The sequence below is a fragment of the Lytechinus pictus genome, chromosome 17 (assembly GCF_037042905.1).
Source record: "Lytechinus pictus isolate F3 Inbred chromosome 17, Lp3.0, whole genome shotgun sequence".
Lineage (NCBI taxonomy): Eukaryota > Metazoa > Echinodermata > Echinoidea > Temnopleuroida > Toxopneustidae > Lytechinus > Lytechinus pictus.
In genome coordinates this window covers 30,305,317-30,318,848 of record NC_087261.1, presented here as the reverse complement: position 1 = coordinate 30,318,848, position 13,532 = coordinate 30,305,317, and the positions used below count along the sequence as shown (strand labels likewise).

General features: G+C 35.8%; 1 protein-coding gene across 2 annotated transcripts in view; it reads left to right on the top strand.

Annotated features, from left to right (window-relative positions):
- The first annotated feature begins 2,105 nt into the window (after nucleotides 1–2,105).
- The window catches only part of LOC129279955 (uncharacterized), a 17,654-nt gene continuing 6,227 nt past the window's right edge, over nucleotides 2,106–13,532 (top strand). The window contains exons 1-3 of one of the 2 annotated variants that reach the window (XM_064112269.1): nucleotides 2,474–2,843; nucleotides 10,145–10,168; nucleotides 13,058–13,105. In XM_064112269.1, coding sequence (XP_063968339.1) covers nucleotides 2,594–2,843; nucleotides 10,145–10,168; nucleotides 13,058–13,105 — 322 coding nt within the window. In that variant the 5' untranslated portion in view covers nucleotides 2,474–2,593. Of the gene's footprint in view, nucleotides 2,844–10,144; nucleotides 10,169–13,057; nucleotides 13,106–13,532 lie in introns of both variants that reach the window. The other variant, XM_064112268.1, reaches the window with a different exon arrangement.

Sequence of the window (13,532 nt, the reverse complement as noted above, 5' to 3'; positions counted from 1 at the left end):
CTGATGATGTCATATCCCCACTTGCTATTTTGTATTTTATTATATTAAATTAGGTTTATTTAATTTTTCCCTTCAAGAACCAAAAACAGTTGAATTGACAACTGATTTAGTCCATTATATATTTTTGCTGCAACTTGTTTCATTATAAGGGAGACATATCATTCACACTAGTATGAAAATATGAAACAATTTTGATTCCATGTAATAACACAAGAAACAGGATAGTGGGGATGTGACATCTTCAACCCACATGGGCGGAAATCCCAGAGGGGACAGGGGGACGTGTCCCCCTACCAAAAATAGTAGGGGGACACAATATCAAATGTCCCCCCTACTATTTTTGGTCTTTCATGGAGAAAAATACATCACTTCACAATCGAAATAATACCTTTTGGATTAAATGACCTTACATTTTGGGTGGCAAACTTTTTTCCTTTTTTTTTTGCTTGTCAAATTTTCCAGGCCCTGGTGGGTGTTTCATGAAGCTGTTCGTAAGTTAAGAGCGACTTTAAGAACGACTGGTGATCCTTTCTTGTGGTAAATGGTATTGAATGGGCAATTGTTTGGCGCGTATAAGAAGGGTTCACTAGTCGTTCTTCAAGTCGCTCTTAACTTAAGAACAGCTTTATGAAACGGCCCCCAGGTCCCCCTACCTTTGGGGACAGATTTCTGCACATGTCAACCCACCTATTAAATATTCACGACGACATGCATATCACCATTTTTATAAAATATTGCTATATACTTTAGAATTAAATAACTTAACTATTTGTTATCAAATTTTCATAAAATTGTATTTGATATAAATATTTTCAGCCCGGAGTAGCCCCAAAACATGCTGCGTATCTGAATAAACATGCGTGCGCGTGTTTAGAGTAAGACCCATGGTTAGACCTAGTATCTGGGCATTGTAAATATTATTTTTTTATTATAAAAATCAATAATGCGAGCGCGAAGCGCGAGCAGAAAATATTTGATATTCCGATCTCAAAAAGGGTGAATTTAAACACTATTTTATGTACTGTTTCGGAAAATTCTGAAGTGGGGGGGGGGGGGGTTCTACAAAACGTCGTTCATTTTCATTACATTTCTGTCATTTATCAACTTACCACTAGATTTCCAGGAGGTGCTGCCTATGGAAAATAACACATGCAGCACCCCCAAATTTTGGGGGTGCTTCACCCCCAGCACCACCGCTTCCCAGGGCCATGGGGCAGGGCGAAAAAGACTGTGAAATTTGATTTCTATTGTCTGACTTGTTTATACAAAACACGGGCGGTCGGGCGCGCGCACACTTGATTCGACATAACATAAAACCTGGAAGTTTCAAGTCCAACCACACCCATGTCCCTCCCTGCTATCGAGTAGTGTGTAAACTATGGTTATCACGTATCGCGCGCGACCACGTCTTTATCTGAGTGCCGGAGCTTGATTGAGTCGCATTATAGGAATATGTGAAAGACTATGTAAATGATTTGCGATTGTCGGATGTGATAATTATGTCCATTATAACGTATATAAAAAAATACAAAGGGAACCTGATTTCGTGGGGGTGCTGCCTATGGAAAATAATACACGCAGCACCCCCAGGAAAATTTCTGGGGGTGCTTCAGCACCCCCAGCACCCCCGCTTCCCAGGTCCCTGCCCCCCCCCTCTTTCTCTCACCCTTTCTCTTGTCTAACGAATACTTTAACCATAAACCTTTGTTGGTATATTGGTACATGGTAAATATGAAATTATAATATAAACACCAGCAGATGGCAATTATTAATATCACTGGCTAATAATCAATCCTGGTAGTGTCTGCCCGAAAGAGGGCGTCTATCCGGTATTCAAAACCAAGTCCCTCGGAAAAAAACCAACCAAACAACTTGATTCTTTTTTTTATGTCTGTCTTATAGAAACAGAATGTATAAATTTCAATAAGGATACATTCTGTAGTTATCATGAAGTGTGTGTGTGTGTGTTAAGAAGGTGGGTACAGAGAGGTAGACGTGCCCCTCCCCCTTAAAACAAACAAGCAAACAAACAAGAAAGAAATTAAGAATTGCTAATGGGAAAGAATTACCGTCAGCACTCATAAAAAATATTATGATTTTTTTCCCCATACAAAGATAGAGGGTGATGGGGGGGGGGGGGCATTTGAAACTATCATACAACCTGCGATTTCTTTTTCTCACATTCCCCCATCGCTGCTTCTGCCTGATTTCAGTGCTCAAATTTCACTCTTTTGTGCCTACAAAAAGTTTGAATATCCAGTGGACAACAAATTTCCGCACTTGTGGATGCGAAAGATGATTCAATTCAAAATTCAAGTCAGTTTAAGAGTTGGGAGCCGTGCTAAAAAAACCCCCGAAACATGTTCTACCCCCTGGTAATCAGAGGTGCAGTAACAGCGGCTGCTACCCCTACTTGCTTGTCGGGACGTTAACTTTGTGAAATAATAATCAATACCAAATCGATCTGGCTCTTCAAAAGAACTCCCTGACAATCAACAAGTGTGTGTTCATCCTTTCTGCGGCATATACTAATCCGCCTCCCTTTTATAGCATCCGTTGTATCGAATCGAAGAAATTCTGCGAAGATCTACCAATGCCAAATTCGCCCCATACCATGCCTGTTCTTGTCTGGAGTAGGAGCAGCGGTAATTGCCGTCCAGGCCGGCAGTCACAGATGAGGTTCCTACGCCGGAAGATGCTGCGAGTTAAGAGGGTTCTCAATACTCACTGGAGGCTGGTCATGGTCTCAGCCCTGACCCTGACCACAATATATTTCGTTTTGAACATCAGGAAAAAAGCTATCAACTCGACAAGACGGAATTATGCAGACATGCCAGGCTTCCGTAAGTGTATTGATCATGTTGATATATTTTTATGTGCATGTATGTAGGGAGCCTGGAATCAGGTAGTTGGGAGTAAGGCCTTCTCTTTGATCTATGAGGATACATCTGTATTTTGATGGTGGCAATGGTGGTGGTGATGATGATGATGATGCCGATGATGATGATGATGATGATGGTAGTGATGATGATGGTGATGATGATGATAATGACGATCATGATGGTGATGATGATGCTGGTGAGGTTGATGATGATTATGATGGTGGTGATGATAATGCATGATGATAGTGATGATGATGTTGATGATGATGATGATGTTGATGTTGATGATGATGATGATGATAGTGATTGTGATGATGATGATGGTGATGATGGTGATAGTGATGATGATGATGATGATGATAATGACGATCATGATGGTGATGATGATGATGCTGATGATGATGAGATGATGGTGGTAATGATGATGAGGATGAGGAGGAGGATGACTATGATGATGATGCCATATAGGCCTAATTGTGATGATAATGATGAAAACAAACATAATTTAAGTTCTTTTATCTGCGACTATATATTTACCTAATTAACGTTAAGATTACCCAGCTTTTAAGCAACTTAACCTTTGAGATGATAAATATGATTTTGTTACTTTGATTATTAATTAGACCAGCCGCAGAATAGACCTATCTATGCTTTTCTATACCCTGTACGTGCTGCTTGAAATGTGCATTAGCTTGAAACTTTTAATAGGCCTATATAATAAGGTATATTATGATCCACCTTAAAGCTATGTTTTACAGGGATAATTGTAATTATTATAATGATATGATTACTAATTTATGCTAAAAGAATGTGGATTTATTTATCAATGATAATAATTTCGATTTAGAAGGCGTACTATATTACCCTGACGGCTATAAAAATGCCGGAGTACTTTGTCTTTATACGAACATAATAGCAAACACATTATACACGGATTATACATATACTACTGATGTATACTATATACAAGGGCTGTTTACTATGTGCTGTAAGTTATATCTCGAGATCAAATAGACTCTTATTGACTGAATGATAGTCAGGCGACCTTATGCGGAATACAGTTTACAGAGGAACAAGTTGAGCTCCCTGGTTTTACATTACAATGTTAGGCCTATACCTTATCCTTGAAATCATCTTCAAAACAAAGTATCTCTTTCGAAATTTTAAAATGGGCAGTTGAGGTATATCCAATATTGGCGTTGAGAATGATGCGGGCATAATTTGATTCGACATATACATGATATAGGCACATATTTAAGCAAATATTTCAAAGCGAATTGCGATGGTGATATGATTTCACAACAGTTGAACAGAACTGCAATATAATTATATTGTTGTTGATGTTTGTATTCTCTCAAGTTAAAGTCCATAGGAATGACAAATTGAAAAGTGTATATTCATAAAGTAAATTACGGCTGGTATACCCCATTATCAGCTTTGTATTTGTTTCTGGTTTTCTATCGATGGAGTTACTGAACTTAAGGACTATAATATTAAGCAGATATTTCCATAAATAGAAGTGTGCACATTTTCATATAGGCCTATATTTCATTTCTACTTCAAACTCAAAGTATTAGATTTTCACTCTGCTCACAGAGATGCATAAAGATACATTAGGCCTACTTCTTTAACACCAAACTAAAGTTTTTTTTTTTGCTTTGAAGCACTAGCGTACCTACGGGGGGGGGGGGAGCAGTCTGCCCCCCTGACGAGCCACAACCCATGCAAAGGACGTATCCCTGCCCCCCTGACGAGCTTGAAAGACCTTTTTTGCCCCCCTGACGAGCTTGAAGACCTTTATTGCCCCCCTGACGAGCTTGAAGATTTTTTTTTTTTTTTTTTTTTTTTTTTTTGCTTGTCAATTTTTTTTCTGGTACGAAATCCTTTATTTGTGATTGAAGACCTTTTTTTTTTTTGGCTTGTCAAATTTTTTGGCGGACGGTTTTGCCCCCCCCCCTGTGGAAAATTCTAGGTACGCCACTGCTTTGAAGGATTAACCGAGCTACGATAACACATTTGGTACATAATTGAATCGCATGAACAGACAAACGAATTACCTCATGGAATACAATATTAGTATGCATTTTTAAAGGACAAGTCCACCCCAATAAAAGGTTTATTTGAATAAAAAGAGAAAAATCCAACATGCATAACTCTGAAAATTTCATCAAGATCGGATGTGCAATAAGAAAATTATGACATTTTAAAGTTTCGCTTAATTTTAACAAAACAGTTACATGCACATCCTGGTCAGTATGCAAATGAGGAGAGTGATGATGTCATCCACTCACTATTTCTTTTGTATTTTATTATCTGAAATCTGAAATATTCTAATTTTCTCCTCATTGTCAAGTGAATAAAACGATTAATTCCTCCCTGAATATATGGAATTAGCATTGTTTGATAGTATATGGTTCAGTCAAGTTGGTTTTTATTGTCAAATCTGTAAAAATGGAATATCGTATAATTCAAACAATAAAAAACAAAAGAAATAGTGAGTGGAGGACATCATTTACTGTCTCATTTGCATGTCACTGAGTTGTGTATATCACTGCTTTGTGAAACATAAGCAAAACCTTAAAATGTCATAACTTTCTTATTTTACATCCGATTTTGATGAAATTTTCAGCGTTATACTAGTTTCATTTTCTCTATTTATTCTATTCAACATTTCCTCTTTGGTGGACTTGACCTTTAATATATTGAATGCAGAAAGATCAAAACAACAAATTCGTAAAGACAATGTTAATAATGTTTTTTTTGGTGGATGAAGATACAGTTGGCGATGATAGTAATGATAATGATGGTGATGGTGTTGATGATGATGATGATGGTAGTGGTGGTGTTGGTGATGATGATGATGAGGTTGGTGTTGGTGATGATGATGATGATAATGCATGTTGATGATGATGATGACATCTTTCTAAGAACACTGAGTAAAATTTCACCTAATATTGGGTAGAAAGGGAATATGCACGTTTTCTTGGTATTTTTTACCCATATTGGGCTATTTCAACACAACATTGCGTAAAATTTACAAAATCTTGCGTATTTTTTTACCCAACCAACATACATGTTCCAATTTTACCAAATATTGGGTAATACTGTTTTTTAGAGTGAATGCTGCTGATGAATGATGATTGTGGTGTTGGTGGTGACGTTATTGATCACGAATGATATGAACAATTCAAGAGTAAGTAAAATATACTTACATAAAAAAACTCTGATAAGAACATTAGAACTCTGGTCATGGACAAGTATTTTATTTCAGAAAGAGGATGTAATAGGTTTGAACTTTTATGGGCATGAGGGCATTTTCACGGTAACTGACATTACACGGCACAATGTTTTCACACCTTTCATTGTGTGTATCTCTAAAACAACAAATGATGGGAGTTTGCTTTTGATAGAGTTAATAAAGTGAACCTTGCTGTATACTCTGATACTAAGTTTTTCTATGTAACCACATTTTTTTACGCATCAGCAAGCAAAAATGTGTCGGTAACTGACATTACGAAAAAGGACATGCAATTTTAGGGTGTTCATTAAAATTGAAATATCTCATGTCCCTGAGTAGATAGAGTAATAATTTGAATATGTAAATATACCTCCGTTACTAGGTTAAGATGTGTCAAAATATTACACAATTCCGTTTTTGTCTTTTGGGGGCTATGATAATTTTTTCGCAACCATGCTGGTAACTGACATTACGGTAACTGACATTACACTTAATTTGCCATAGAGATAACACATGAAAGTCAAATGTGTGGAATCATTGCATTGTATCTTCTGTGCAGGGCTTCACATGAAAGTGAGCTTGGTGTGGAAGTATACCCAAGTTTCTAGGAACATTTCAATGAAATTTTTTTTTCTTTTTCTTAATTCCTTTCTTTGATTTGAAAATTTTTATAATTACTTGTCGGTAACTGACAATACACATTAACATTTACCAGTGCTATATGATTTTCAAAGGCATAATTTTCTTGGTACTTATATGTGAGGCTTTTTAAAATCATAAAAGTTTCATAATACTTCACATTTTTAATTATCAAAAGATAAGAAATGTATGTTTTACTTTCTCAGGGGGGGGGGGGGGGGGTCATAGCAGCTACATGTTTTCCTATAGTAATTTAATATTGCATTGACTGTACACATGGATTTTTCTGATACACCCATAATATATTCATCAGTTTTATATGCTATATGCAGCCATGTAGTTTTATTGATTTCTATTCTGGTCAGTGCAAGCAATGCTTGTTCATATCTGTCGGATTTCTATTCTCTTCATAATTTGTTTAATAATTTTCTTTGCTAATTTCTTTTTTAAGCTGTCAACAAAAAATAAACTCCAGCTTCTAAACTGAAACTGAACTATTTGTAAATTAGAAAAAATAAAAAAAACACAGTTTTAGTAGATCCAATACAATAGCAAGCTCCTTCTGGTGTGACTTTTAAAGTGAAAGACTTGAATAACAAGTATACAATATTTCTTCACCATAAAATTGACCACATATTTGCATTTCAATATTGGTAACCAACGTTTTATCATGGTAACTGACATTACATATCGGTAACTGACATTACATTTTCCACTTGGTAACTGACATTACGTATATTCAATGGTACCCTATGGCTTCATTGTTAATTGGTAATCTTTAATTTTGGTGTAGAAGGGAGGGGTGTTACCTAGAGAGGAAATCTACCAAGTTTCATGTAATATATCCTCTTTTCCAGGAAATGAGAAAAAAAAGTTCATGTTTTCGGTAACTGACATTACATACCATATCACATATTTTATCAATGTCTTTTTATCAGATGAATGAATTACTGGTGTTTCTTTCTGTGGGATTTTAAAAAGTGTTATAATAGCAAGCTAAATCACAGGCGAAAACATCATGATCAAACCTGTTCTTTAAAAATCTGTCAAAACAAATTATGTATCAATATACTATTTTAAACAATAATTTGTATCCATACTTTGGCAGCCATTTTGAAACAAAAAATGGCTGCCAGAGTCGGAAAAATTTGTTGTCTCAGAAACTTCAGGTCTTGTATTCTTAAAAAACATAAAGCTTTTGACATGAATATCAACTTGATTTTTTTGCCTCTGTGTCCATCTGTGGTGAAAATGCCCATGAGTATCTTGAAATTGATAGGGGTAAATATTGAGACTGTGTATATGTAGCATAAGAATACTGCTGCGTTCAGGTTGAATATCATTTATTGCTATCAATTTCAACTCACTTAGGCTTATGTTACAGCTGATTTTGATGAAATCACAAAATAAATGAGTGCTGTTTCTCCTATCAAATATTGGATATCCATGATTTGAATCTTATTTATACCGTCATGATTTTTTCCAGGTCATGTAAACAGTACAACAGTTTGTGAAAGTGAGAAATCAAATATGAAACAAAAAGCATCAATATTGTATCATCGTGGAGATGGAGGCTACTTTCATTTTCTTTTTAGTCGGGATGAAACAAAAACACGAAACGCAGTTGACCTTTCACCTTAGAACATCTGGCATTTTAAAAGGTCATTGCCACTCATAGAGGGCGAGGGGATGGGACGTGCATGCGACGGGAGAAGAGAGACGGAGGAAGAGACAGAGAGAGGAGATATGAGGGGGTGGGGTGAGAGAAAGGGGGAGTGTGAGTGGGTGTGCGAGGATGGGGTTGGTGAGTCTGTGTGTGTGTGAGCGAAAGAAAGGGAGAGAGGGCCCGAGAGCATTATAGGGGGGGGGGGGGGGTGAGGGGACCAAAAGTACTTTTTACTCTAACCTCGGACATATTGTATTTCAAACACGCAAATCATGAAAATTGCTTATTTATTATTAATTTACATTCGTACTGGGCAAACGAAAACGGATGAGACTGTGTCGTTTAAAAATACGATTAATTATTTATCTCTAAAACAAATATACTCGCATGTCTTATCCCGTTTCCATGGTGATGATAGAACGAGCAAATATGAATGGTAACATCTGCTGAGTTTCAGCTATCAAGTTATCGATAATTAAAGTTCTACTGACATGTTAAAGAATAAAGCTATACCGTGTGTCGTATACTGATTTAATGACACCTGAGTCTCGCCCTTTACTTCTCTTCTATACAGTGCGTAATTATGTGTTTTGATTTATTGAAATAAATAGAAATTGGAATTGGAATATCACGATGACATAAATACACATGAATTGTTAAATAAATGAAAAGATAGTGATTACCACGAAAGCTAAAAAGGGCACTGATTATGCTCTTAACTGTACAGCGAATACACTCTAAAAATATTGGGTAAAAATGCTCCATGAGGGTAATTGTGTGTCCAACCAACATTTGGGCATTTCTTTTGGGCATTCTTATTTATCCAGTGTGATTGCCCATTCTCAAGTAATTGCTGCTTATTTTTGTAACCTTACTGGATAATATAATGCTTCCCGCATTGGGTAAAATACTGCCCCAAATTGGTTGGACACATAATTACCCTCGTGGTGGTAAAAATTTTACCCAATATTTTTTTACAGTGTACTTTGGTGTTGATTGGTATATAGAGGACCAAGCCGGTCGTTTCACTCCGGTAATAAATCTTTGGTGTTAGTTGACAGTCGGTGTCCCTATCAAATAACACCCTGAAGTATAATCCCTGGAGATTGAACATAAAACCAAACAGTGTTAAAGGAACAACCAATTATATGATAACACCCATCGGTCTTGACGGTGTTAAACAAACACCCCCAAAAATGACACCGAAGTAAAATGACTGGGGCGATCCTCTATGTATAGGATCCTACACCTTTCAACACCATGCACACTGTAAAACATATTGGGTTGATTTGTTTTAACCAGCACGAGGGTAATTATGTGTCCAACCAATTTGGGGCAGTATTTTATTCAATGCGGGAAGAGTATTGTCCAGTAAGGTTAAAAAAAGCAGCAATTACTTTAGAATGGGCAAAGTTTTCATCACACTGGATGAATGAAAATGCCCAAAATAAATGCCCAATATTGGTTGGACACATAATTACCCTCATGGAACATTTTTACCCAATATTTTATAGAGCGCAGAGTTTTTGCTACGTATACGAGGATCGGTAAAGTGATTATGAGATACAGATTAATGCAATGATATTTTGAATGCGTGATCATAAATTAATATTGAAATGTGATTGATATATTAATTTAATGGACATGATGTGCAATATCATAGTTATCATCATACCATTTGTTTAATTATGTTAATTTCTTGTATTCTAATCTGATCAGAGAGAGACGCAGGACGAATTGCAGGTATGGATTTTTAAAATTGAAGAAAATATCAAAGATATTGGTTAACATTGATTTGATTTAAAATCTTAGCAATATGGTCCAATGTTATGTAAACATTAAGCCATGAAAAAAATTACAACTCAAAATCAAAATTTTGTGCTTTAAAAAAGGTCAAATACAAGTGACTAGAAACATCCCAGTTTGATTCAAAATATATGTATTATAATATGGACCACGAGCAGAGGACTTCAATGATTTTTTTCAGTTTCAGACATTTTGAAAGTTTTCTGCATATTTTTTTCTTCCTGGGTGTTTTTTAAACCATAATGGAGCAATACTAATATAGAAAATTATGTCCAGGATTATTTTTAAACAGGACGTCTGCATAAATTTAACCAATGTCTTTGATAACTTGAGCTGGTCTCATCTCATATAAATCTAACAACTCAGCTGTCATAGTTCTTAACATATTTAAACATTGACAAATCGATTGGTTGCTTATTTAAAATGAAAAGAGGTTATGCTCGACAAACAACACGGATCGGGGGGGGGGGGGGGCATGTGGTTCATGTCCCCTCCCAGGAAAGGTCCTCCCTTCTTGTAGTGTACAAAAAATATGAGGACATTTTCCTACTAACCGTATAACATCACCACCCACCTAATTTCACACACCCTAATCATGCATACTCACTGTATATAGTCAAGACACTGTAAATCTATCATTTCCTGATATTTTTTCGTGATGATTTTTTAATGCTTTGATTGATTATTCCTCCTCTTTTCATTCCTGTCAATTTGAATCCATGTTTTAGTAGCATTATTTCTTCATTGAAATTTTTTTTTCTGTTTTCTATTTGTGTTTTTAAAACATCGTTTCGTGTGTTTTAGCTTGGCATAGTGTTGAATAACCGTACTTATAATATGGGCAGTAGGGCATGAGCCGACATGTTTAGGGGCATAGTGTTAAATAACCGTTCTTATTATATAGGCTGTAGGGCATGAGCCATTATTTTGAGGGGCCAGACAATATGGGGCAAAATTACTTTCACTTTTTAATACAAAATTCAAATTTATGATAGACTTTAACATAATGTTTACTGATTAAAATATCACATGTTTACCCCTTTTCCTTTCTTTTCCTCCCTTTTTTTCTTGATCGTGAAAATTAAGGAATCCGTGGCCCCCATGCCCCATCTTCCCATCTGTATGCCAATGAATATAGGCTTGAATTCTTAATAAGCTAATACCCTTAAAGATGGAACTGTACAATTCCAGCCCTGTAGACAAAATTATTTGAATCAGAAAAGCAAAATATATTGTATTTAAATAATGTTTTATACCCTCGTTGGATAGATGTGAAAATGTCCTACAATAAGTGCATTTGAAAGAAGATACAGATATGTATTTTCACTCCATTTAATCCCAAAATAAAACAGAGTTTGTTAATTCCGCAGTCGATCTGGATTTAGATCAAATCCATGAAATTTAGAGTGTAAGTTTTGTTAGATATAACATATTAGGCCGACTTTGGTCCAAACTTGATGACATGTCGACAGATGACAGAGTCATGTATTTTCAATGAATCATGTAATGCTTGCCTGCGTTCTAAGGTTGAATGAATATCAATTATGATCATCATACTTCATTGTGATGATGCATCATACACTGCATGGCGCTGTGAATGTTGTACCTGAACTAATACATCATAAGACCCTATGCGAGTTTGCGCAGGCACTCAAACTAAAAGGTTAAGTCAACATATGAACATATTAATTTGATGTTTGAATTATCTTATAAAACAAACAAATTATTAAAAATAAAAACTGATTGATAACTAAAAATATTCCCGGGTGCGGATCTAGGGATGGACCTTTGCGGGGAGCGAATTTTGACGGAAAATTTAAACAAGCCCCCCCCCAAAAAAAAAAAAAATTAATAAAGGCAATCTCTCACATAAGAAGGGCATTTCGTCTCCCGAAAAAAATAGCAAGCTCCACCCCCTCCTAAATGTCATAAAATGAATACCCCAAAATAATGAAGAATGAAAATCCGCCCCTGATTTGTCAGAGGGGGCGTTTCAAAAGGTGGGACCTTTTTCCGGTGAAAAAAGAAGACATTAATACTCTTCCATGTCACAGGCTCATCATGTTTTTCGTCTTTTTTTTTTTTTTGGGGGGGGGGGTCTTTGCTTAATTGTATTTGACAAGAATCAGCCGCAGTACCGCCCCGACCAAAGGAACCCATTATGCTTAATTGAGCCAATTAATACACGAGTCAAATTTAAAAGATACACACTCTTCACATGTATGATCAATCAAAACTGTAGGCCTGTAGTGTGTTAGATACTAATTTTAATGTCCCCAAAATATCGAATTTTGAGTGATTTAGGGTTTGAGGAGGCGTATACTGAAGTTTTATTATTTGCAATACTCGAAGAAAAATCGAGTAAATAATTCACTTATTTGAGGGACTGAATTAAAATATCGCTAGATTATGAGAGACCCCCTCCATCTATCTCTCTCTCTCTCTTGTTTTTGTTGATTAATTTCACTTTTTAACGAGTGACATTTGTGTGAATTAATCGTCCTTGTAATTTTGTTCACTCTAAATCCACTCATAATTGATTGATTCTTAACAAAGTCACTCATTTGGGGAGTGAAATATACTCACCCTTTTCTAGAGAGATATGGAAGAAAGAAATGAAATGAAATCAGAATAAAGTCTAATTAGATGTAAAGCATTACACTTTTGGGGTGTGTTTGTGTGTGTGTGTATTTGAGTTTTGTCAGACGTGTATCAATCAGATATGATTATTTACGTCTGGGACCGACCTTTAACGTCACCATCCGAAAGACGAAGGGGTGGCTTTCTTTGTATCCATATGAAATAAATTTATCTCTTTTTTTGCAGATATGTTCTTCAATCCCCCGGAGGATGAGTTCGACAAAGAATTTAGAGGTAAGCTATAGATCACAAGCTTCGGGGTTCGATTCTTGCGTCGGTATACTGCTCTATATGGCAAGGCAATATGGTTTGATAATGAAAAAAAATATTATAATGTCCATCAACATTATGTTTTACAGTGGTTTGTGATGAATTAATATAATTTCATTATGTCATTATGCTTAGAAATATATTTCGTGCAGAGAGGTGAATCGAGCAAGATTTTTTTTCCTTTTCTTAGAAAGGATTGATATTACTAACACCGTTTAAATGCATGCACCTTTCTTTTTTATTTTGATTTTTTTTTCAACTGCAGGGCGCCTTTGTACAGCAGTTTTTCCCCCAAAAACTGAATAGGCCAACCCTGCAGTATGAAATGAAAATAAATGAATAAATGAATAAATGAATAAATGAATAAATGAATAAATGAATAAATGAATAA